This window comes from Sitophilus oryzae, unplaced genomic scaffold, assembly GCF_002938485.1.
Source record: "Sitophilus oryzae breed Bouriz unplaced genomic scaffold, Soryzae_2.0 scaffold_562_pilon_pilon, whole genome shotgun sequence".
In the NCBI taxonomy this organism is placed as follows: domain Eukaryota; kingdom Metazoa; phylum Arthropoda; class Insecta; order Coleoptera; family Curculionidae; genus Sitophilus; species Sitophilus oryzae.
In genome coordinates, this window is record NW_022147154.1 from 3,546,693 (window position 1) to 3,574,441 (window position 27,749).

Consider the following 27,749-nt stretch of genomic DNA (forward strand, 5'->3'; position numbering starts at 1 on the left):
CCTCTGGATTATACACATAAAAATTGGCACAAAGATAAAGCGAATTTATGAAATTTATACACTTAGGGAGTAGAATAGGGAATGAAAGTTTGCTGTACGAAAATGCAATTAATATAACATTATAAACCAGACAGTATAAAATTTTATACAAGGGTTTATTTAGTGACATCATAACGAAATATATCTTCCTCAATTATCCTTCAAAGAATAAAAAATAACCTATAAAGAGAGTATTAGTGCTCTTGATAAATAAAAGAAAGATGAAAAATAAAAAACATCTTTGCTCACTAGCTCTCATAACGAAGTAAAAAATCATTGAAATCAATGCATAAACGATTCGAGGTGTAACGCGAACGTAGTCGCGGGAAAAGCTAGTAATTTATTAAATTATTTTATTTAACTGATTAATTTTCATTGAAAAGGAATTTTTATAATTCGCCACTATATTAGTTAAAAACTAAGAAACTCATATCAAATTTAAGTTTTGCGATTTTGACTTATACTTTTTACAAAATCTGAACACATTTTAAAAGAAAAAAAGCTTTTGCTAATATTTGTGTAGATTGACTACAAATTCTATAACATAAATTTCTACGACCGGTCTACCTAGTGGTCTGCAGCATCGCCTTGTGGTGCAAACGTGGGCCTGTTAATCTGTGACGTGACGCATAACAGCCAAGAAAAACAGAAGCGTGGCTAAGAATTTAGTAATTTAAAAAAAAATGTTTTAGATACAGTAGTAGGTATTAAAAAATTTTGTGTTTAAATGGGGTTTGCCTTTAACAGTTAAAAAATTATATCGTAAAGTGTAACTTCCCGTAAGAATTCTTTATCTGTCATCATGTTAACCTGATGTTTTGTATGTTATTTTGTTTTTTTGCTTGTTTGTTTTACGGACAGGTGCGATCGCATAATTATTATTAATAATGTTTTATTTAATGTTAACATTACTACTTATTCAGTGAATCTTTAAATCTATTGTTTTTTGTTAAGTTCGTTACTTAAAAATATGTATGTAATACACTCATATTAACACTAATCATATTTTTACGTTTTTACTCACCATTTTCAATGCCCCCCCGGTTGCATCTTTGTAAAGGACTGTGAATTTTTTTACATATTTTAAGCTTAGCTCACACCGGATAGAAAATTGTGATAGAACTTGCTAGAGTAACTTGCGATAGTGTTTACATTTAAGCAAATTTTAAAGAAATTTCTTGCAACAAGTACTTTCTAGGCATATGCTTTGAGCAAGAAAATGCATGCACGTATACACGGTATGGTGTATATTGCACAAGTATATTGTTTACTAGAAAAATGTCGCCGTAAAAAGAGAGCTGCAGCCACTGCTCTACTTGTTGAAATTTTACGCAAACAGTCAAGAAAATCTAGAAATAGAATATGGGTTAAAGAATGGATTGCCAGAAGGCTTAGAATTGGAGCTTACGCGATGCTATTAAAAAAATAAAGAAATGAAGACCCAAAGCATTTAAACAATTTTCTGCGAATGTCAGAAGTCGATTTTACTTTTTCTTTTTATAATTTTGTTCCACTCCTGGTTTGCTTGAGTACGAATATTATGTATCTTCCGCTGAATCTCAGCCTCAGTTGTGTTGAATTTGTCAGCTATAAATTTGATTGTTTTTTGCTTTTTTGATTGCTTTTTGCTCTATCTCTGTAAATTTTCAATTTTTTTTGCCGCAATTCCGGAAATCCTTCAAATAAATTAATCAAAGTGATGGTATCTTCTTTCGACCACATAGTCCATTTTAATATCGTTAATTAACACGCCTTCGAAAATCACTTACACCAAAAACTTTCAACAAGACGGAAATAAATTTTAACTTGCCAGAGCACTCTCCCAACCTGTTTACACTAGCAAGCGTCTTTCGTCGCAACATGGTCGCAACCACTTCCCCGCCAGGGGTGCAACTTTGTTCATGTTTCAAAGCGATAGCAAAGTAATTTGTAGCTTGATGCACTATGTTCAGTAGCAACATCGATTCGTAGCGATATTCTGATTTCTCGCTTTGTGGCGAGGCGACAGTCTAGACACGTGTGCAAGAGTGTGATAGTGATACCATATTTCGCAGCATTTGAGAGACAATAGTTTTGCAATGAACATAGTATCGATCTGGTTTTGACATCGCTTCTAAACGATCGGTTGCTAACTTGAACAAAGTTGCACCCCAGTTTTGTGACTTGCTGGGAGAGTGCTTTCGGATACAGTTTACATTATGCAAGTTTGGTAGAAGTGCTCTCAGGCATATACTTGCGATAATTTACTTGCCCGTGTAAACTACGCTTTAAGATTTTTTAAAAATGTATACAGGGTGTTTCGAAAAATCTGGTCATTGATTTATCACGATCCTGCTTTAAGCGCTTAACAGTAAAAAGCTGATTTTTGGAAAACAGATTGACTTTAGGGTGTAGAGATTCGATAAGAAGGGATTTTTCGAAACTCGAATTCTAAGGGGGTGAAACTATCCCTCAAATATTAAATATTTTTTATATAAAAACCGGTGCGTTTTTCGGAAAAACTCTTAAACACGTATATTTTATTTTGTTGTTTTACATATTTTAAGATTTTTTATAAATTTATACAGGGTGTTTCATAAAATATGACCATTGAGTAATCACGATTCTGCTTAAACTGCTTGACGTTTAAAGCTGATTTTTGGCAAACGGATTGACTGTGGGGTGTAGAGGTTCGATAAGGAGGAGTTTATCGAATCTCAAATTCCAAGAGGGTGAAAACGCCCCTCAAATATTACAATATTTGTTATTTAAAAAACGGTTAGTCTTTCGGGAAAACGCTTGGACAAGCATAATTTATTTGTTTTTTTTACATATTTTGAATCTTTTTAAAAAATCATACAGGGTGTTCCGAAAAGTTGTGTAATTGATTAACCACGATTCTGCTTAAACTGCTTGACGTAAAAAGCTTATTTTTGGCAAACGGATTTTCCGAAAGTCAAATTCCAACGAGATGAAACTACCTCTCAAATATTACCAAGTTATATAATAATATCGCCCTATTGTTTTTTCTCATGCTGACATAAATGTGAGAAAATTTTATTTAGTTTGTTTGTTAATGGAAATTCTTGCTTTGCTTTATCATCACCATTACAAATGATTAATTCGACGCGAACGAAGTCGCTGGTACACGCTAGTAACCATATAAATTAATTTATTTTGTTCCAACATATACAAGCAAAATGTAAACCAACTGTTTATTTAGTGATTTGTCCACAGAAAAATAGTGTTAAATAGACATAACATCTCTATTTACGCCAAAAGCATTTAGGAACTACATACAGGGTGGCCAATTAGATTAGTGCGAAGAAGTCAATATACCGTCGCCGTTGTCGAATACATGAAAAATGTTTTTTGCAGATGTTGCACAGTTTATAAAGGGGCATATCTTAAAAATATTTTTTTGTATACAGGGTGTACCAAAAAAAGTTATGATAAAGTTTTCAATTTTTTGAATTCTCAATTTTGAGTCAGCATAAAATTCTGCATATAGTACGATATTTTCATTTCCAGCACTTTGTGGTGTTCTATTTCATATTTACCATTCTACTTCATATTTACTGAAACTTTGGTTAAAAACACTATATCCGAAAAGTGGTTAAAAAGTAGAGTGTATTAAATTTTATTAATACTTAGCTATATTTTCCTATACAACAAGGATAATCTCGAGGATAACCGAATAAACCGGTGAAGGAAAATCTACATTATCTTTTACAGGGTAATTTTTATGGTGTCCCCAACATCGCAATATTTAAAATGCTATATCTCAATACCCTGTATATTATTTTTCTATTAGATGTAGAATTAAAAAGTGACCTTTTTTGTATTTAAAGTTTTCCTAAATTTTTAGCGGTTTTGCAGATGATATTCTCTCTGTTATGTTACATGTGGGGTTTTAACTCGGGTTTTAACAACGGTAAAATACCAATGATCATTAGGTGGCTTTGATAAAAAATTATTGTTGGAAGAGCCATATATATCTATATAATACCGCGATTATCTGCAAAACCGTTAAAAATTTAGGAAAACTTTAAATTGGAAAAATTTAAATTCAGTTTTGCTGATAATCGTGGTATTATATTACGTAATATGTAATATAGCCATATTATGGCTCTTCCAACAATAAATTCCCTAATCAAAGCCACCTAATATGATTTTTGGTATTTTACCGTTGTTAAAACCCCACATGTAATATAATAGAGAGAATATCTGCAAAACCACTAAAAATTATAAACTAATAAACATTTTAAATACAAAAAATGAGCATTTTTTATTCTGCATGTAAACGAAAAATAATAAACAGGGTGTATACATGGTGACGCTATAAAAAACAATCTGTATAGAATATCGTAAATTTTTTTATTCGGATTTATTCTGTTATTCTTGGCATTTAGAAAAATATAGCTATGTATTAATAAAGTTATATTCACTCCAGTTTATAACCAGTGAAAAAAATAATTTCACTCTTTTTTAAGACACACAATTTTAAAGTTATATTCACTCCAGTGTTTTTAACCAAAGTTTTAGTAAAAAAGAAAAGTAAAGTAAAGATTTCAGTTAACGTCTCCTTTTTGCTGCCAGGGCTAATCTGGACGGGGCCTACTTTGTTTACGCGGAATCCGAACCGCGGTCCTCGGCCATATCATGGTCAATGGCCTACCTACTTGGCAAGTGTCTAAATCGACTCTTACTCACAAGATATCCGATCTCATCCGGCCTCGAATCGGCGTGAATGAGCAGTGTGTGTCAATAGATTTTACACATTTGCCTATATTGGACAAGAGCACGATACAGAGTTTCGAACCGGTCACCCGTCCATCCACTAGTATCGCCTTACGTCGCCAAACCAAACTTCGGTGTTCTAATGGGAATCGGTGTTTCGACGTAGCTGGGCCGTTGCCCTTAGTAAAAAAGAAATAGAATGGTAAAGCATAGTGGTTCAAATAAAAGTAGTGTACTATATGCAGAATTTTATGTTGTATCCAATTATCTACAGAAAATTAAGGAGTGCAATTTAAAAAAAAACTTAAAACCTTATCATAACTTTGTATACTACAAAATATTTTTAGGATATGCAACATCTGTATAAAACTTTTTTCATATCTTCAACAACAACGGGAATATTGGAGTTCCTCGCACTAAAAGGCCACCCTGTATATAGAAGTCGAGAGAATCGTACATACAAGTTACAATTGGTTAAAAAAGCGCGAAAGTCTTGAAGAAAAAGGTGTCAACCCTATGTAGGAAGAATAGCTGTACTCAGTGTGAACACATGAGTCAAAAGCTGTTTTTGTTTTGTTCTATCTTCGGTGTTTCGCAAAAAGTCTGGTGGTAATTAGTTGTAATACCGTCGTCGACTGCTAAGAGGTAAGTTGATAGCGTTGTAAATGGCACTTAGCAGCTCATTTCCCGCCAAAACGGTTAGTAATTAGTTAATGATGGTTTTCGCTGCTGTTAGCGATGTAATAATGAGGCATTGTTTGTCCAGTGAAACCGAATTCGATTTTTTTCTAGAAAAAGTTGGGTTACTTTAAAATCTACGACTCTTATTTTCAAGAAACTTTAAAATAAGTATCAAATTTTAATTTAGTAAAATTTTATATTTTGTAAAATGCCATTCAACTTTTACAAAATGACCAATCAATGAAATTAGTGAACAAAAATTGATATTTTAATTTTTTAATTTAACTGTAATCAGAGGCATATCGAAGGCATTTTTATTAGGGGGGGGGGACCTTTTTAATTTCTCTCTGTATAATAATATTATATTGTTAACAGTAATATTTACAACAATTTTTGGTTCTCGATTTCGTCCGTGGTTACGGTGGTACCAGTAAAACTCGAATCTCTTATACATTTTAGGGTTGGTGTAAATTACAGAAATAAACCACGAGCATCCGAATTTCATATCATTTTACCAGATTTTCAATTTTCTTTGCGGCTGCGCGAAATAAGTAGTCTATCATGACTTAGCGCGAAATAAGTATTCTATCATGTCATATGAAGAAGCGAAGTTGCCACTGTTGCCATTTATCAAATATCTCTATACATATACTCTATTTGAAGTATGCCTCAGGCAACGAATCATTTTTTTAATTATTTATTAACTGTAAGATATTTTATACATTCAAATTTAGAAATAAGGACTAAACAAAACAAAAAAATATGTTTAAAACTTTATAATTAATTCCACTTCAAATTATGAGCAGTGTATACATACCATGTTTATAGGACCACTTCATAAGTTGAGCAGTTAAATAAGTAGTTTATCTGTCAAACACGTCAAAAGAGAGAGAGAGAGAGAGAAAATTTGGTCCCACCACATCAAAAGAGCCGACGGTTTCTGTCGCTACTCGATCCACTTACTCTGATTTTACAATGAACTTAGAGAATGTACAAAAAGTTTGTTTTAAATAGAAAATCATAAGCTAATAAAGTATCTATTCACGTATTTGCCCTGTACAGATCTATCACTCTCCTATCGATTTGATCGCCTGCTGTTTGGGTATGTTAAGGTATTTAATATTGAACTATCAGTTCTAACAAAGTTTCCTACAAAATTATACCCCTATTTGCGACACATTACCTTCCAAATATGTGTTAATTATTTCCTTTCAGCTCAATTACGCTATTTTGTTCAATTACGTCATTTTGTTCAATTACGTAATTTTGTGCCAAATTTTATAGTTCTAGGCAAGATATCTATAAAAAATTTCATATCACATCCGAACGTATGAATTTCCAAAAATTGCCTCTTATAGATACATACTGGTCAATTACGCCACTTAAAACCATTTTTACAAAATTTCATACTTCTAGACCAGATACTAACTTCCATACAAAATAAAATAGTAGTAATTCAAAAATTATACATTTTTTCTCCCCTAATGTTACCCTCTATGTCGATGAATTGCAAAAAATCGCTTGTTAATACTTAATTATCCCACTTAAGGAATTTTTATGTAAAATTTCATACTTCTAGACCAAATAAGAACGAATGTTCATACAAACATTTACCCCTAATTTCAGCCTTTTAAGGGAAAACATCTCTTCTTAGTGCTCCATATCACATAGCATATTTAAAAGTTTAATACTCATCCATCCTATTTTAATATTTATCCTCTATTTTACCTTCTTAGAAGATCAATTTTCAAGAATTCCTTTATAGTGACCATGGTTGCATGACTGGACAAAAACAACATACTTCAACAATAACTACATACTTGATTTTCAATATTTTTCTTTATATAAAGTATATTTTTTCTTTATATAGTATATTTATTTTTTACTGCTCCATTACATTATTAAAGAAACCTCTGTACATAATTTCATACTCCCCTCAACATATTTTAACATATTTGTACACAAAGTTTCATCTCTAATTTCACCCCCTTAGGGGTTGAATTTCCTAAAATCTTTTCTTGATGGTACTTAAGGTTACTTAAGGTTAGCTTACTTAAGGTTCAACAATACCAAATTTCCTGCTTTTAGGCCAAGCCGTTTCGTTGTAAGTCAATCATTATTACCATTTATACGAGTTTCATTATTTTATTTTAATTTTAAACAATTGGTGTCATTTTTATATTAGAGATAAATAAAAATGACTTTCTATATTAAGTAGGTACTTAAAACATACCAAACTTAAAACGCGCGAATTAAAAATCTACAGAAATAAGTTTGCCTTCTAATAAATTCGTTTCAAATAGTCGATGTGAAATAAATAATGATTAACTTGATTTATTTTCAAATAAATACTTTTTCACATGAACAAAAACAACTTTGAAGCCACTTTGACTCTTTTTCATTTCCCAATTAAAACCAAAAATTCTTGAATGAGGCTGTTTATAAGGAATCTCAAAAATCATGAAAAAATGGTATAAAAAAGATTTCATTTTTTTTCGTGGCGCTCCTATCATTAAAGCTCATCAATAACAATTGACGGTGAGCAGCCAAAGAGCTGTTATTAGCGATCGTGGTGTCATTAAGGCGAATTAAAATTCGTAGTCTTTAAATCATGATTAAGTCTTTAATGACAGTTTAACATACTTGTCCTTCTTGCAGAACTGTTATTTCGGCAGTATCAATTTGTATACGTGGATGAATTACTCCGGCGGGTTTTTATTTGAAGGCATATAATTTGATGATTAATTAAATAGGACCATTGGGCATCTGCCATCTAAATACTTTATCGAAAAAAACATAATTCCAACATTTTCTCCGTTTTTTACTAAACTTAAATGATTCTGTGTTTAAATAACAGTCAATATTTTACATTTTCTAATACATACTATTCATAAAACTCTTGTGTTTACTTAAGGCCATAAAATATTTAATCTTAACTACTACGTTGTAAAGTTTATGTTAAAATTATTATACTCTACTATAGCATCCTTTTTTATGCCATAGAAAAGCATCTGCACTAAACAGATTTCTCTCCTAGTCTATAAAACCAGTTTTTGATAAATTTTATAATATTAAGTTTGGGTTCCTATTGATTCAGTGAAAAGAGACACATCTGTACAACTACATGTAGATTATTTCGATATCTGCCTTATTTGCATAACTAATACTTGTATAGCTTATACAGAGTGGACAAAATTTTAATAGTGCTTTAATAGAAGAGCAAATAATTAATCATTATAATAAGATGGAATACTACTTAACGATCACCAATGATTATTGATCGAAATATTTTAGAAAATTATGTCAGTCAACGTAGTTCAATTATATTAACAAAACTCACTTTAACTGTCTTTAACTTACTTTACTGTTAAGCTGCTTCGGCATCTGCTGCGGACTTCGCACTAAAAGCGGCTCTAAAGTCTAAATAGAACAATTTTCGACTGAAAAGTCTGCCAGTAAAAATTTTTAAGTTTAAAGTATCACAACATAACTCAGTTTAACTTAAAACTCGTAATTCAAAACTACAATGTCAAAACGAATAACAATGTTAGGAAATAAATAAATAAATGTGGCAACCTGACATTTTTTACAGTAGAGCTACTACCAGTGGCGGACTAAGCTGGTCGGGGACCCGGGGTGGCGAAGCTAAATGTGGCCCCCGGTCTGTTTAAATAGTGATATACTTCTAATGCACATTATGTAAAAATTGAATGACGTATGTATAATGGTTGACAAAATTCAAGTATTTATACAGGGTGCCCCAGGCTGAGCCTGCGTTAGAAGTTTCTAGAGAACTACAATATCTAGATGCGAGATTTTGTGCATATCATTTTTTCACAATGAGATCTATCGATTAAAACTATTTTCAATATGGCGGCACTTTCGGAAGTAGATACCGGAAGTTGACAGCAACTTTCTTATTTTAAATGGGTGACCCCATTTTTTATTACATACTTAAATTCTCTGTAAAATTTTATGAATTTTGATATTAAACACTCTATACCTAACCGTTTTTGAGAAAAAAAATATTTATAATTTTTGAAGGAAAAAACTGCCTGTCAAAAATATGTATATAGCCTAAACCTCAAATTTAGTGATTGCCACAGCCACTGTACCATAAAGAGAAGATGGAATTGAGCGATTAAAAAATTATCATAAATCATTTTTGTTCAAATGAAAATACACTTTTTTATTTCACTCGTGAAAAGGCTTTCGTTACTTTCGTTTTTAAAATTTGTTACTCTTTGACTATACATATTCCTGTACCTAGAATAAATAGTTTTTAAGTTATTTAAGATACAGCTTTAAAGCGTATATTTTTCTTGATTTTAACCAGTAGCCTATGACATTATATTATAGATCATCATTTCCAAGCTAACTTTGGCGCTGTTTTTTTTTCGATCGCGTACGGTATATTATTAAAATATCAACTATTATATATCACTAAAGAACGAAAATACGAGATATATTTATATAAATAACCTTTTTGAACTTTTAAAGTAGCAGTAGTTATAATATAGGAAATTGAAATAATTAATTTTCTGACAGATGTATATAAATTGTTTGACTGTTTGACACTTAATGTCGCTACCGCATATCGCCCCTCTATATACCCTTACGTCTTGAATCTGTATTTTTGTTTTTTGTTTAGTAATTACGTAATCTATGATAGATCTTAATTTTTTTGTGTCTTGTGTCCACGTATATTTGTGTATGTTACGGTGTTGATAAAATCCATTTAGTATTCTTAAGTTATTCTATTTGCACATGTCAATTAGTCTTTCTCCATTATTATTGAGCGTCTCTTCTCCATATTTTCCTATAGTAACATCATTATCACTTTTCCGGTGCGGCTATTAAATCCCCCAACAAAAATATTTCTCTCGTTTTTCCGATTTTTATAATCTCATCATTCAACTGTTAGAAGAATGTATCTATTGAAGCTGTTGGTGAATCATCATTTACTGCGTATAGTCCAATGATTGTTAATCTATATCCTCGAATATTCATATTAATCTTAATAATTCTTTCGCTGATTCCTTCCCAGGTTGTAATGTAAACTTTTGTTTTATATAGAGGTAAATTGTGCCCAATGAACTTATTTTCATTCCAAAAATACGTAGTAGTTCTATGTCTACGGAATTTTGGGGCACCCTGTATAATGCCAACTAAACGAGCGACATCAAAACAACCATTTCAATCATTGTTGATCGCTGTGTACAAATTCCATATAGCACAAAGATCTATCTATAAAGCGATGCATGCTTGACAAGATGCACAACAAGATTCAGTGGATTAGATATGCAGTAACAAAATGTTTGACCCCAACATCACAAGGATGACACTCCACATGGACACAAATGTAAGAACATTCAAGGGGGGACTTACTGTAATTAATTATAAAGTAAAGTCAAATATGACCATGATGATGATGAATACAGGATGCAAAAATATTTGCAAAACGTCCAGATTTTAATTTTTTTCATCTAAATTAATTTTCTTGTTCTTTATATAATTGAAACACCCTGTATATCGACTTATAACTGATTTATTATTATACTAGTCGGTGATATACTGAACGTGTTTTCTTTTAGAATGTAAAAAGATCGTTTCCATATTCAAATTTTGGTCCTAATGGGTATAGCAATAAAATTGAGAAACAGTTTAAAATTTTGATTTCCATAATAATTCATTAATTTCTAGTGTGATATTTATGTTGCACAGGCAGATATTAGTTACGGAAAATATAAATTTAACTTTATTTTGAACATATGTCTTGAATTATTGATATAAATGGTTGGCATAGATTGTTTCAACCTCATATTTTATGAATATCCTCATTTAAAATTGTATTTTATTAAAAAAATGTGTGTCTAAATAGTTAACAAGAGATAGACAAGAATTAAGATCTCTTTCGTTTTGGAATGCCATTGCAAATTAAAGAAAAAATGTGAATTTGTTGTGCTTAACAACCAGTGACAGATTCAATTTATGTTATGATCCTTAAGTGGTACCTTAAGTCTTATCTTAAGTACTACCGACCACACGATATAAATTTATCAGGTGCATGTATGTAAGTAACATAAAAACGGAACTAAAAGTCAATTTCATTCAATAAATACAGGGCAATTATAAGAAAAAACTGACCAAGTACCCTGCAGGTAAAGCTGTCAAAAAAGATTAAGAAAGTCTTTCACATTATTTTTTTTTATTTTAGGGAAGGGCAAATTTATATGCAAGGTTATATTATGAGATCGGATTTTTATTCTAAAAATGTGTAAATTATATTCATTATAAAAATAATAAATATCTACTTAGATGTAAATACATGTATACAAGAAGAAGTTATTTGGAAAAAATCGAAATAAAAATGAAAATTCTACACCCTGTATCTCCGAAACTAAGCATTTTAGGACATACATTTATACGAACTTTTTTACTTAATTTTATATGCAGACTGCAGACAGTTTCCGGACTGCCAAAGTTTCTGGAATACAGTTCGGACCACCCTGTATGTATATTTTTTTTCTGTGGCTCATCCCTATAATTTTTTTATTTTTTAGGTGAAAATGAAAAAATGAAAAAATAAACATACCAAATATATCCATATTTGGTATGTTTTTTTTCAATAACAAGGGGCCGTCCTCTCCCGGAAACACTGCGACCTGTGAAGCCAATAGTGTTTGTCCCCATTTTATATCTGCACCCATTCTCCTATCCCTGTGCCCTTCACTAACTTATGCAGGTCCTTGATAGGATAGGAGCATAGTTCCTTCTGTTCTAGCCTAGCTTTCCCAAATAAAAGTGTCGCTTGCGATCCAAAGCCTCGCGATATTATGTTCTCCGCTGTTTCAGGATCTTTATCGCAGAGTCTGCAGCAAAGACTCCCTTGATACAGGTTGAGCTTGTTCAGGTAACACTTGACAGCCATGTGTCCTGTCAAGAGGCCGGTTGTAATCCGCACTTTATTCCTGTTAAGTATTAGCAGTTCTTTTGCAGTTTTAGAGCTAGGCCCGTGGATAAAGGCCTGGCTGTGCCTGTGGTCCTGTCTGTTTTCCTGTGGACATTCTGCTTTTCCCTGATCCCGTGTTTTAGTGCACTACGGCACGTGCCATACATTTGGGTATTCCCAGTACTGGCTCTAGACCAAGATAGGATGCTGATGATCCTTGCCTAGCTAGCTCATCGGCTTTTTCGTTGCCTTGGATGCCGCTGTGGCCCGGCACCCAGAATAATTTGTTGGTATAAATTATTTGGTATGTTAGTATATGACATAGATCGGGATTGATTGACGTATTCAATTAGTTTCAGTCAGTTCCTGTTTCACCGAAAATTACTACAACTACAATGTCAAATTTTAACATTTTTAATTAAAAGAATATTATTTTAAATACAAATTTAGAGTATCATGGTTGTGTTAAAATCACTAATTTTTAATCAAGGAGCCATGAAAAATGTATTTGATCGTCTAATGTTTTTCCTATCTTTTCCTGGTCAGTTAAATGAAGCTCAAATCGTTTTTTAATCATAACTCAATTTTTTGAAATGGAACGAGGGCGGCTCATTAGCATATTTGACAAAAGCATTTTTTTACGAAAAATTTGGTACCACATACTTGGTATTTCGAGTTAAATTGTCGTTTTGAACCGCATGTTACAATTTCAATTAACGTTACAATTTCAATCAAAAGTTGACATATGATATGTCATTCCATTCAGAGTGTCATTTTCTATCAACTAAAGTAGAAATATACCGGAGGGTACCATTTAAAAATCAAAAGTTGTAGTAATTTCGGGTGAAACAGGAAAATACTAACGTACCAAAAAACAGGAAAATACTAACGTAACTAAAAACACTAACATACCAAATCTCGTTTTTATATCTGAAAAAATAAAAAAGTTATAGGGGGTGAGCCACTTTTGAGACGCACCAGGTACTATAACTACCGTGGATAAACATTCTGGGCTTAGATTCAAGAATAACTAGGAATTAAATATTAATGAAACCCCTATCTAACGATCTTTGACCACTTGCTGCTTTTTAAATTTAAATTAAATTTTCACTTTGGGCAATTCCGCTTAATATACAAGCATTTCTACCATATGTTGGTGTGTTTGAAACAACTGTCAAATATTAATTTCAAAGCTGATAATTGGTAATGAATAATTAAGTTACAATATTGGTAGACATTGTCTATCCACAATGTGTCTAATAGTTCGTAATGAATGGATTTTTATATTATTGAGTTTTTATAAAACATCATATTTGGTTTTTGATTGATGCCAAAGTTGGGCAGACGTATAGTATATGTTGAACTATCTTATCTTCGTTTTTACATCCATATAGATACAAAATAGTCTGACACCTAGAATTGTTTTTGAAGATGGCCATTGTAGCCAAGTATCAATATCAATGGTATGTAATAATAAGAGCATTATTTCTCTGAAAAAGTCAAATCTAAATGTAACTATTCGAGAACACTTTAGTTTTTTTTAAAAAACTAAAGCGTTCCAAAAGCATTATTATTATTATTAAAAGAAGTAATTGAGTACAAGTCTCTCCTCTTTAAAGCGCTGTATCTTGTGAGTGTTCATCGATATCTTAACACTGAAATCAAGTTATTCATGTATGGGGAATCAAGATACCCAAACTCGATAAAAACCTTCAGCGTAATAAATATATCAACCGTACATTCTGAAATGTTCGAATCTATTTTTTTATTCCTCCATAAATACGAGATATTTCATAAATTTTATGATAATTTTCAAATTTCTAACGGTAGAACTAATAGGCTGGATCTGCGAGGCTATTTAAGTAACGCAGGTTTGATTTATAAAAGTAATAATCGTTATTATTAGTAAATAATTTTCAATACGTTTCCTGTTCAATCACGGAAAGATGATAAATTCAAACTTAAACGCGTATTAGAATTTGCCGTGGCTGCGCACACGTTGTTTATAGGTTAGGCTGGCCACCTAGCGTCATTTTTATTACATGTATTCAATTAATTTAATTTTCTAAATGTAGGAATGTCCATTTATCGAAAAATGGCGATATCGATATTTTTCAATAATATGATACGTCGATGATATATTTTTCTATAACATATGCGAGGGATTTCTGTTGCGACAAAGATTACTAAGACTAAAATCCCATACAAACTATGCGCTGATGCGGTTCGTCAATGCGTTGATTTGGTGCGTTAATGCGTCGATGCGAGGAATTGTGCGGCCCGCGGCGGTTCGGGGGAATATCGGTTTTTGGGCAAACCTCTTGGCGAGCCATCAAAAGAAATATCATGAACAAAATGGACGAATTTCCAAACGAACTAACCACATCATTATCACTATATGCGTGCATGGACGCATGGACGAATCAAATCGACGCACTGGCACATAGTAAGTGTGGGACTTAAAGCTTGAAATCTGTATTTAAAAATTTAGTAAATTTCACCAATTTTAGTATATCATTTGGTATATATTTTTTGTACATTTCAAATCAGAGATGGATCAAAGTATGTTTTGGTCTTCGATATTTACTATACTCTGATTTTTACTCAGGTAAAATATTTCTAAAGACGATGACAAAAAAAGACAGGTGGCGTCCATACCAATCCATTTATTTCACTAAAAAAAAGTTTCTATGCCTAAAAAAAAGTTAACTATGGATGGGTTTGCCTATATACCGGGTGCGTCTCAAAAGTGGCTTACCTCCTATATCTTTTTTATTTTTTCAGATAAAAAAACGAGATTTGGTATGTTAGTATATGACATAAATTAGGATTCATTCCTGTTTTACCGGAAATGACTACAACTTTTGATTTTTTAAATGGTACCCTCGGTGTTTTGTTGCTTTATTCTACAGAAAATAACACTCTGAATAGAATGACATATCATATGTCAACTTTTGACATTTTCAAATATGGTTTATTTGAAATTGCAACATGTGATTCATAACGACAATTTGACTCGAAATACCAAGTGTGTGGTACCAAATTATTCGTAAAAAAATGCTATTTCCAAATATGCTAATGAGCCACCCTCGTTCCATTTGAAAAAATTAAAATATGATTAAAAATACGATTGGGAATCTTTTAACCGGCCAGGACAAGACACGATTAAAATTAGACGATCAAATCAATTTTTGCAAGGCTCCTTGATTAAAAATTAGTGTTTTTAACACAGCTATGGCACTCTAGATTGAAATTTAAAATTTAATTTTGTTTTAAGCGAAAATGTCAAAAGTTGACATATTATATGTCATTCTGATCAGAATGTTATTTTCTATCGAATAAAGTAAAAAATACCGAGGGTGTCATTTAAAAATTAAAAGATGTAGTCATTTCCGGTGAAACAGGAAGTGACAAAAACAATTGAATACGTCAATAAATCCTAATTTATGTCAAATACTAACATACCAAGTCTCGTTTTTTTTATCTGAAAAAATAAAAAAGTTATATTGGTGAGTCACTTTTGAAATGCATCCGGCATAAATCCGTCATGTGTTGTCTCTTATTGTTTTTAATCAGTTTTATTGGTTTATTTCAAAAATGACAAACCATATTTCAATATTATTAGAATGACGGAATGATAAACAATGCACGGACGCAGATGCGTATGAACTCGATTTAAAATTTTTTAGGCTTGTCAAACTCTTGCCAAATTATAGGTTATAATTTGTGTCAAATATCTATTTGCGAATTGCTTTTACATTTTGGTTCGTGATATTACTTGTGTTTTGTGTTTTTTGAAGTTAAGTGAAGAAAAGATCGAGGGAAAATTAACTGTAGACCCAGAACACAGTTTATAGTTAATATTCTGTTATTCTGTGTCCAGATCCACCAATAGCCACCAATAAAGTTTATACTATATACCATCTTGTATATATACGAGATGTACCATATAAGGTACTAAAAACTGAAGTAGCTGTAAAATAACGACATCACGAGATAGATAAATAATAGACTTGTTTTATTTATTCCTGTGCAATTTAAAAAAAAAATATTTGTACAAAAGTTATGTTGATAAATATAATAATAATTGCAGAAAGTTCTTGAAGTTTGAAAGTAAGAAATAGGTAGTTATTTTTAATATTTTTTTTGGTATGTGGTGTTATCCCAGACAGCACATAATATCTTAAAGACGTCTTTTTTATATCTTAATTAGATCTTAACGCCTAAAGACTAACCAATAAGACAACTTTTGGACATCATTTTAAAGATATTCATAAGACGAAATAAAATATTTTTAGGAAGTCTCTAGAATGACATTAGAAATGATTAGAAATTTTAAAATTAATTTTTTCGATTTATCTCGTTTTTTTTTCTAGAGTAGGCGATAATCATAAAAAAGGAGAGTATAATCTGGTATAATATGACAGAAATATGGTATAATCTTAACAGAAATAAAAACATTATCCTGATTTAATTTGATTGGCAGGCGTGACAGTTATCTTCTGTGGTTGATGTTGATGAGACTTTCGATCACACAACCTTACATCAACAGTTGATGTGAGGTTATGTCATCGAAAATCTCTGGAAAACCTCGCGGAAAATGTTTGTTCTTGTCGTTGTTGTATTTTGTAAAAAGGCGCGCAAAACCGTTTGGCAAAGGGACGTGATATAAAGTTTCATCAGAGAATTTACCAAAATTACATAATCTCATATATTTTGACACAATCACTTGTCACACCAATTTTAAATATATTAGTTTTCCGCTATGCGTCCCAATTGTACCAACTTATTTCTTTGTAATATAAAATAAACTACTTTATAATTAAAATGACAGATGACAGGCACATACATGTCCAACCACAACCACTCCCAAGGATTTTGTGGTTGAACAGACTATATACCATATATACGATACTAAACTGAATATCGATATTTTAATATCTTGATATTCGTAGACGACCCTATCGGTAACATTTATGCGCACACGTTGTGTATGTGAGGTTGGCCACCTAGCGTCATCTTTATTGCATGTATTCTAATAATTTTATTTGCTAATATATCTTATTTTTGCCATGAGGCTTATTATGATGATGATGATGTAGGTTCGTGCGTGAGGTCTAAATAAAAAAAATATCCATCATATTTATATTTTGCATAATTAAATTAATATACGACTCCAGGCTGCATACATATTTCTAACTGTTTAACAGGATTGATCGGTTTCAATATAATTTTAACAAATCTTGATCGTTTTCGTTTACTTCAATTAAGTAGTTATATAAAATATGTAGAAAATTACTAAAGATTATACAAAAAGTCGGTTAAAACCGATTATATTTGATTCATATCTCTAATTGACGACATGAAGTAAATAGGTAATGTTCAAGTATCTAAATCATTATTTCGAAATAAACAATTTTTTTTATATAACCAATGTATACTGCCGAACTCAGACGACTCGTGTACTTGGCAAACATTTATTATTGGTATACAGGGTCCTGAAAAAGTGTTTCGGGCATCTATAGTCCCTATAATAAACAACTTAGAAATTTTGTATAAGTGCGAACCTAAAGTATAGCCTTTATAAACAAGGGTATTAGTAACGGTATTAGGATATATTTCAAGGAAATATTTTAACTTCTACATGATGGCTCAAAAATATGTGAGTAGATCGGGATGATTTTTTTAAATAGGATACACTCTATAATATTGCATCCTTGGCTTCCTTTCTGATCAATTTACAAAATCCTAAGATATAATTGTGTTGATAGTTTGTATACTATAATAAACGAGATATTAATAAATAAATAAAAGCAATGTAATATATAATAAGTATAATAAATAAAAGCTTTTAATTAATAATAAATAAATAAAAGCTTTTTTTAAGAAATATTAAAAATACAAGAAATGTCCTGAAATGAAAATTATACATTATACATACTTTAAGGTTGCTTTTTTACAAAAGTTTTTTTATTATAGGAGCTACAGATGACCGACGCACTATCGCCGAACCCTATATGCCAATTACAAATGTTTGCCCAGTAAGAAAAAAAATTCTCAACATAGACACCGCCCGGTCTATGTTGAGAATTTTTTTCAATACAATTTAATATTGTTGGTTATGGAACTTAGGACATTTTACAAAAAATAAAACATGACAAACCGATTTTTCGGCACTTTAGAGAGAGAACGTTATTTACTTCAAGCCGTCAATAATATTCTGCAACCTAACCTATCCTTTATAAATCTTTCTATAATTAGTGTTAATAAGTTTTATGTCAATTTTTAGTAAATGACGTTTAAATATTCACCTCGCAAAAATTATCATTGATTGTCATTCCCCAGCCGTCTTGACGCCGTTTTTTTTCGATCATACGGTACTATTTCAGACAAATCGGAGTACCTACGTCTAATATACTGCATAAGGCTCAAAAAGTAAAATATTTTAAAATTGCTTGGACAATAAAAAATGTTAGTTATATATTACATTCGAGTTGCTCTTTAACATCCTGTATACACTTCCGTATAATCGTTATTACCTAAAAATGCGACTTGATTTATGGAATTCACAGACCAAATGACCGGATTTCAGTGTGAACCATTTTAGAAAAAAATATAAAAAAATTTACCCACCCCCATATTTCTTATTTTTTTTATTTTAATAATTAATTAATTCATACTTTTCATTTTTAACGACAGAAAACTTAAGCAATACCTTCACTTTTAGTCCTAAGTTATGGTTCTGTGCCCGTTCTCAGGCTTCGCATTGTCCAACCTATGAGAAGACGTTTTAATTTCGTTGTTTTCGGTGAAATTATGGTTCTTTTAGTGGCACTATTACGCAAAAACCGTTTTTATAACAGCTACGTACAAGGGTTCCATCATGTTGTTAGCACATCAGATTTACAAGAACGTCAGTTAATAACAATATTGCAAGTTAATGTTTAATTTTATATTAACTTATGAGATGAAAGATTTCCTCTGTATGTCGTTTTATCTTTTAGTCAATTGGGAAAAGAAAGAGTTAGTTTTTCTTTTAATGTTCTGCCTTGTTAATGTCTTTTGTAATGTTCTGACTATTAAATTTTGGAAGTGTCAATTCCGTTTTTCATTTTCCTTACATATTTTACCCATTCGTTTCCTTCCCGTTTGCCTTACTTTTTTCCATTTCTTTACAAAATGTTGCTTCTTTAAGTTTTAGTGGATTATCATTATTTAATTACTCCTCCTTGTTATTAGATTTTTTCTGACAATTTTTTGGCAAAATAACGACATTTTTACTAGAGTTTTCCATTTTTCTTTTCTAAAATAATATGTATTTTTTCTTCAATTATTAATGTTGTGGCTGTAAATAATAGTATACAAATCAGGAAAAGCGTTTTCATTATTCAAACCAAACCAAACATTTACTCAATTTGTTAATAGTAATGAATCAATCCCTACTCCGTCTGTAATATACTATTTCAATCTTTGAATAAAAAGGTTAAGGAAGGAGTTAAATACAATATGATCGAAAAAAAAACGGCGTCAGCGATGGGTATAAAATCAAAATCGCTGTTATTTTCTATGTAAATTTCTTGGGGAATGTTCGATGTTTATTTCCAAGCAAATTGGACGCTTTTTTTCGATCATACGGTACTATCTACTATCCATGTATTCATACATGGACGGAATCGACATCATAGGTCCCCACCCCTGACAGTTCTGTTTGACGTTTTAATTGAAACGTTTGAATTTTATTTGAATTTTTTTGGATTTGTTTGTCTTCACTGAGCTTATTTTATGTTAATTTATTATCTATTCTACAATTATAGTTTTGTTTAGAGGTGTAAATCTAGAAGGAAATTGTGTAAGAACTTAAATTAACAGTGACACTATTGCGATTTACCGAAAAAAGCTGTAAAATAGTTGGTTGTCCAGCTTGCGTTAGATCTCCATCATAAATCAAGGAAAAATAATGGCATAACTTTTCACTTGTAAGTGACTACATAATATACATACGTGTAGTAAACCGATTATTTATAGAATTTACTTATAATTAACTAATTATACAGGGTGATTCTTAAACAAGTGCAATATTTTCAGGGGTAGTATACATAGTAGTCTATTTCGACCCCAGAAAACATGATTACGATTTTTTTTCGCAAGAAAGTTGAAAATTAGGAATTATCTCCAAAAAATTTTGGAATTTTTTTTTAGTTTTTGTTAAAAACATAATTTGTTGATAATATGGCAAATTAGGTATAGTAGATTAAATTTGCAAGGAAGAAAATCCAGAAAAGATCTAGTGGTTCTCAAAATTTTTGCAAAAACTTATTTTTTTTTGGAAATTTTTAAAGTAACTTGGTTATTTTGGATTTATTTGAAAAAAACGGTAAAGAGAAAATATGTTTCTTTTATCGAGATCTACCAGCCCTGAAAATATTTGCACTTAATTAAGACTCACCCTGTATATGATGTCTTCCATTTTCGCTTTTATTTATACTTTAGTACTCAATAAAAATTAAGATACGTCAATTTGATATACGTGTTTTAGTCGAGTATCTGATGTTTGTGTTATTAAATAATTATTATCTAGTTATAACTAGAAAAATTTACTTTTGTGCTTTTATAATAATTTTAATAACTACTAACAGTTATTGACACCGTAAAATAAAGTAACAAATTATTGAGTCTACTTTACATTCTAGTTTTAATTAAAGCGGCAGTGTTAAACCGAAATTTAATATATATATATATATATATATATATATATATATATATATATATATATATATATATATATATATATATATATATATATATATATATATATATATAACATAACATATATATATATATATATATTTTTTTGTTTTTCACTCTTGGCTTTTAGGTCGTTAGGGGTTGCAAAGATGTTTCTAGATTTTGTTCATTATGTTTTTTTATTTTTGTGACGACGTTTCAGGCAGTATGTCTCTTTTTCAAGCCTCTTGAACGTAGATTGCTTTAGAGTTAAAATTTGTTAACTGGACACACAATAACACATATTACTATTGTTTTTAATTGTTTTGGACATTACACTTTACTATTGGGCACGTACGTATTTCCTTGCCGATCGCTCTGTTTGCCAGAACCCCATTCATCCGGTTCAATACCCGATGTCTACTTGAATGAACCGATGAATGTGTTTTATACAGAGCGATCGGCAAGGAAATACGTACGTGCTCGTAGGCTCGTGTAATGTCCAAAACAAGTAAAAACAATAGTAATATGTGTTATTGTATTGTCCAGTAGAACAAACATTTAACGCTCGAAAGAATCGAGCTGTAAGAAAATAATGACACAAAAAATCGAAACATCTTTCACAAAGCTAATAATATATAATGAACAAAATCTAGAAACATCTTTTGCAACCCCAACGTGACCTTAAAGCTCCTTAATATTATATAGCATATATATACATATATACATATATGTTACATATTAGTTGTTATATATATATATATATATATATATATATATATATATATATATATATATGCTATATATATATATATATACAGCATATATATATATATATATATGTTCCCTGGCCATCCCTCTCGTGGGACATAGGGCTTCTAAGAGATGTTTCCATCTGATCCTATTCTGAGCTGTCTGTTTGATCTCTCCCCATGTTTTCCCGACCTCTTGGGCTTCAGAGGTTACTGTTCTTCTCCAGGTATTCCTTGGTCTTCCCCTGGCACGTCTCCCTGTGGATTCCATTCAAGTGCCTGTCTAGCGATATCTCTGTGGGGTCTGCGCAAAATGTGCCCAATCCAGCCCCACTTTCTTTTCTTAATTTCGATATCTATTCGATTTTGTGATGTTCTTCTCAACAGTTCTTCGTTGTTAATTTGATTGGGCAAGAAAATTCTCAATATTCTTCGAAGACACTTGTTAACAAACACCTGTAGGCGATCCATGAGACCACGCGTAACCTTCCATGTTTCGCATCCATAAAGCAAAATAGATTTGACATTGCTATTGAAGAGCTGGACTTTAGTTTTTTTGCTATATATATAGAGGAGTTCCACACAGGTGTAAGCATGCCAAAAGCTCTTTGTGCCTTCAAAATCCTTTCCTCTATATCTTTTCTGTGCCCCCATCGCTGTGAACCATACTTCCCAGGTACTGAAATTCATCAACTCTTTCGATGGCTCAGTTGGAGATGTATAGACATTGGTTGTTGGGAGTATTTGACCTCATTTCTTTGGTTTTCGCCACGTTGATTTAAAGACCGACATTATTAGCTTCCTCTTGGAGTCTAAGAAGTTTTGGAGACATATCCGAATGTGAATGGGAAAAGATGCATAGATCGTCTGCATAGTCCAGGTCTTCAAGCCTGCTTAAGAGTCCCCATTGTATCCCTAGTGGTTCTTTAAATGCTCTATTTAGTGCACCATCCAGAACGATGTTAAAGAGTAGCGGCGAAAGTATACAGCCCTGTTTTACACCTACTACAATAGAAATTTTCTCCCCCACTTAACCTTTATGTAATACACAGCTTGTAGCATCATGATAAAGCATTTTAATCATGCGGATTATTTTTTCGGGTATTCCTTTTTCTCTCAAAGCTTTCCAGATAGCTATGTGTTTTATATATCGAATGCTCTTTGAAAATCCACAAACGCCATGTATAATGGCGATCTGAACTCTTGAGATTGCTCTATTATTATTCTGAGAGTATTAATTTGGTCGATACATGATCTTTCAGGCCTAAAGCCTGCTTGTTCTTTTCTCAAAGTCGGTTCAAGGGCATCTGATATTCTTTTTTGGATGACTATAGCAATTATCTTGTTAATGGTGTTAAGTAAGGTAATGCCTCGCCAGTTTTTACACTGGGATAAGTCGCCCTTCTTGGGGAGTTTTGCAATAAGTCCTTCTTTCCACGTTGACGGGATATGTTCTGTTTCCCAACTGCTTTTTATTATTGTCTCTAGTAGCTGTACAATGTTTTCTGGGTGTATCTTAAATAGTTCAGCGGGTATATTATCAGGACCTGCCGCTTTGCCAGTTTTAAGCTGTGATAATGCTTGCTTAATTTCTTGAATCGATGGAGCACGTGTTGCGATTCTAGATTTGCAGTTTTCTGTTGGAAACGTTGGTACCTCATCAATACATTTGTTACCTGTTGAGGCTCACTAAAAAAAAAATTCTCCTGTCCATCTGTGCAGCTGATCTTTTTTTTGAGGTCAGTATATTTCCTTCTTTATCTTTCACTATGGGACATTCCTATTAATGTTTTTTATTGGCAAGCGTTTTAGTAGTGCGATAAAGTGTCCTGGAATCATTTATTTCAGCTGCCATTTGAGCTTTTTCTGCAAGTTCTTCTGTCCACAAGCTGCTTATCTCTTCTTGCTGATCTCTTCACTTCCTTATTCTTTGTGCGATATTGCTCCTCTAGTGTTCTTATTTGTGTGCTGTGGCCTGCTTGTAGAATTTTTGTTTAATTTCTTTTCTTTCTTTAATCTTTTTCCCATGTGCCATCTGAGATCCATGGCTTTAATATGTCTCTGATATCCGAGGTTTTCTTCGCCAATCTTTTGAAGGCTTTCTTTCACTTCTTCCCATTTCTCTTCTATATTTACAGTTGAATTATCGATGTTTATTTCTTCTATCTGGTGCTTTATTTGGTTTTGAATGTTAGAGAAGCCAGTCGACGAAGATCGAATTTACGTCTTAGCGGTTGTGTTTTCTGAATCTTTTGCAATTTTAATTTTATTTGAGCAATCAGTAGATAATGATCACTGTTAATGTCTGCTCCCTCTGTACGCTCTTACATCAAAAAGTGAGTTTCTCCACTTCCGGCTAATTAAAAAAGTGATCAATTTGGTTTGTGTGCCCATCTGGCGATTTCCATGTAGCGCTTTATGGACTATGTTATGAAGAAAAGTGTGCCTCCGATAGTTAGTTGGTAATTAGAGCACATTCCCAGCAGTCTATCGCCGTTATTGTTTCGATTGTCTAATCCGTGTTTCCCATTATATCTTCAGAATTGCGGTTATCACTTCCAACTTTGGCGTTAAAGCCTCCCATCACGATCATCATGTCCTGATTTTTTATCGCATTAAGGGTAGTGTTCAATGTTTCATAAAATATGTCTTTGTCTTCATCGGTGGAGGGTTCAGTTGGAGCATAGCACTGTACAATTGTAAGATTTCTGACTTTGGTTTTGAATCTTGCTATCAGGATTCTGTCATTTATTGGTTTCCATTCTATAAGGCTTTTGGTGAGCTTTTTAGTTATGAGAAGAGCCACTCCGTTTGCATGTTTTTCATTAGGTGGTTTATCAGAGTATAATAGTAATTCTCCTGAGGCTGAGTGATGTTCTCCAAAGCCGTTCCAACGCGACTCGCATATTCCCAAAATATCTAGACGATAGTTGTTCATTTCATGAATGATTTGTGCCAAACGAGTCGCTTCCAGCATAGTTTTGACGTTCCAATTACCAATTCTTGTCCGTTTTTTCGCGCCAATGTTCGTCATCGTAAGATCAATCCGGTTTTCTCTCTTTTCAGTTTCAGGAATCAATAGTTTTAAGATGGGCAGGGGATTAGCCTTCCGCATCCGATTTTGGTGCTGGGTTTGCCAGCTATAGCATCCAAACATACCTCAGGTAAAACCTGGCTTGAGCGACGCTATTTAGTGCGTGCAGGTTTTAGGGTTATACCGCCCATACTCGGCCGGCAGAGCCTCGTTTGCGAACACAGGGTGTACCAAGTCCATTTCTAGACAGTGGGTGGTTGACATTTGGGTAAGAGAGGCTTTATGTTGCGCTTCATTATCCCATTAACACCCCTTCACCTTTGTATACTCCTTTCTTAATCTTTTTATTCAAAGATTTCAATGATATGAACTCAACTTAAAGAGTATTCTGAAAATTGGATACCCTCAAAGTCACTCAAGGCAATTTTTAACAACGCCACACAGTATTTGCCATAATCAATTAAAAAAAAACAATATCTTTCTCAATCACGTTCGAAATGGTAATTACTGTTAAACAAAGATGGGAAGACGGTGTCTTCGGCAAGTGACAAACGTCGCAAGGTGCTCGGTTGCCATATGTTATCAATTCTCGGAGTTGGAGCGCTTCTTAACCGTTATAATATTACGAAATATTCGCCACCAGATCCACCGAAGAAAGGTCAGTAACTTAATCAAAATCCGTATGAAAATTGTCATGTGAATCGATACAACCGAATTTCTGAAACGATGACGAAATAATTATCGATATCAGAGAAAGGTGTTTATATAAACTTTCTTTTATTTGTATACCGTGCGCTCAAATTAGAATATTGAGTAACAACTTTTATACTAATTTACACAGGGAGGTCCGAATTGTATTCGTGAAACTTCAGCAGTATATTCTACCGATAAAAATAGGTAAAAAAGTTCGTATAAATTTATGTCTTCAAATGCTTCGTTTTGGAGATACAGAGTAGGTATAGAAGTTCCATATTTAATGTGATTTCTTCCAAATTATTATAACTACTGTCAATATTTAGATAAAAATTACATCTCTGCTGTATTTTAAGTAAAAAAAGCCTCTTGGTATAAATCGGTAAGTCTAATAACTAAATATTTGGAATGTTATCAATGCATGTCATTATTAACAAAAAAATAAGCATGTTGATTAGATTGTTATTTGACTGAAGTAATAAATCTGGGAACTTTTAATTTTTTTTAAATTAATCATAATTTTTTCTAGGAAAAATTGATGAAACAATTTCTGTTGAACCTTTCATGCCTAAGCATTTCAAATTTATGATTTCAACATTCTTCTTCTTCTTAAAGTGTCGAGCAGATTCCTGGGTTAGCGACTCGGAGAGCTTAGAAGTCCTGTATGTCAATGACAAATATTTTTCAACCACGATAGTTTCTATCAGCCTATTCCCCTTTTACCTCCCTCGATTTTACCCTAGATAATTAGACACTGAAAGTGATAAGCGTTCTCCACGTAGTATGTGACCCAAGAGAGCTATTTTTTCTTCTTGATAAATTCGAAGAGCTTACGTTTTTCTAGACCAGCTCTTCTAAGAATGTCTTCATTCCTCACACGATCGATCCAGGATACTCTTAGCATTCGTCTAGGGTCCACATTTTGAAAGCTTCAATTCTGTTTATTGTTGCTACTTTCAGTGTCCATGCTTCCACACCATACAAGAAAACGGACCAGACATAACACTTCACCATTCTGTATCTAAAGCGAAAGTTAAAGTTCTTATATCTATGAGAAACCTCTTTTCAGCCAATTAACTGTTTTGTTAATGATGACATGATCGTATTGATTATTTCGATTCCACATATCTCGAGAACCATTAGATATAAAAATTTTGATTTAGAGACCTTTTTTTCTTAAAAAACGGCGGAGATGTATATTTTTCACTTAGTAGTTTTATACCGACACGGACAAAATATTATTACTCCTCAACTAGTTAAAACTATGTAGGTGTCCCCCTCTAAGTAGGAGTCATTTGTCATCGAAATCCAAATTTTTCATGTCAAAAAACTCCCAGACACCAATTATATCATCCAATTCCGTTAGTTCAGAACATGACATACATGAACATGAACATTTACACGAACTCTTTTACATATTTGTATCTGCAGAATATGCTGCCGAAGTTTCTCGAATACAATTCGGACCACACTGTATATTGTTTTTATATTAACTGTCATACATAAGACAAAAAAATATTTAAAATAATTCTTTGTTGATTTTATTTTCAGAAAGATATGGTTCAGAGTTGTCAGATCTTGATCTCTAGATGGAAATAGCGTTTGGAGTCTATGGGGCGATATGGTTTCTAGCCCTTATAGCAATAATACATGCTATGGGTCCGTTGCACATTACGCGTCATAACAATGGAGACGTCTTCTCAAAAGACCAAGGTAAATAATATTTTTTTTAATAGCAAAATTCATCTCTATTCTATCTAATTTATTTTTTGAAATTTCGTTATGACCATTCATTTTGTGTCAGATTTGTTGAACTACAATTATATATGGATGATATATACTCAATTATACAGGATGAGTCTTAGATAATCTACTACCTATGTTGCAATGTGACCAAGATATATTTTTCAAACGAATTAAAAAATTTCAAATTTTTAAATAATATTTTTTTCGCGGAAAAGCCTATGTAGACGTGTTCCCTGAGATTAATTGATTTTCGGATTCTAGGAGAAAAATAAAGATGAGTTTTATTAGAAAAGTATATGACAAAAATATAACATTTTTGATAAAATTTAACATTTTCTAAAAATTAAGCAGACTTTTTAAATTTCAATAAACGCTACCTAAATTGGAATTTACCCGGTACCCGGTATAG

At 32.1% G+C, this 27,749-nt stretch overlaps 2 protein-coding genes across 2 annotated transcripts in view; one reads left to right on the forward strand and one right to left on the reverse strand.

Moving 5' to 3' along the window:
- Positions 1–27,749, reverse strand: part of LOC115887309 (beta-hexosaminidase subunit beta-like) — a 274,263-nt gene that overhangs the window by 53,694 nt on the left and 192,820 nt on the right. The gene's annotated exons all lie outside the window — the stretch shown is intronic.
- Positions 1–27,749, forward strand: part of LOC115887303 — a 187,092-nt gene that overhangs the window by 30,550 nt on the left and 128,793 nt on the right. The window contains exon 2 of the mRNA XM_030906696.1: positions 27,146–27,307. Within this exon, the coding sequence (XP_030762556.1) occupies positions 27,184–27,307 (124 nt within the window). The 5' untranslated portion in view covers positions 27,146–27,183. The remainder of the gene's footprint in view (positions 1–27,145; positions 27,308–27,749) is intronic.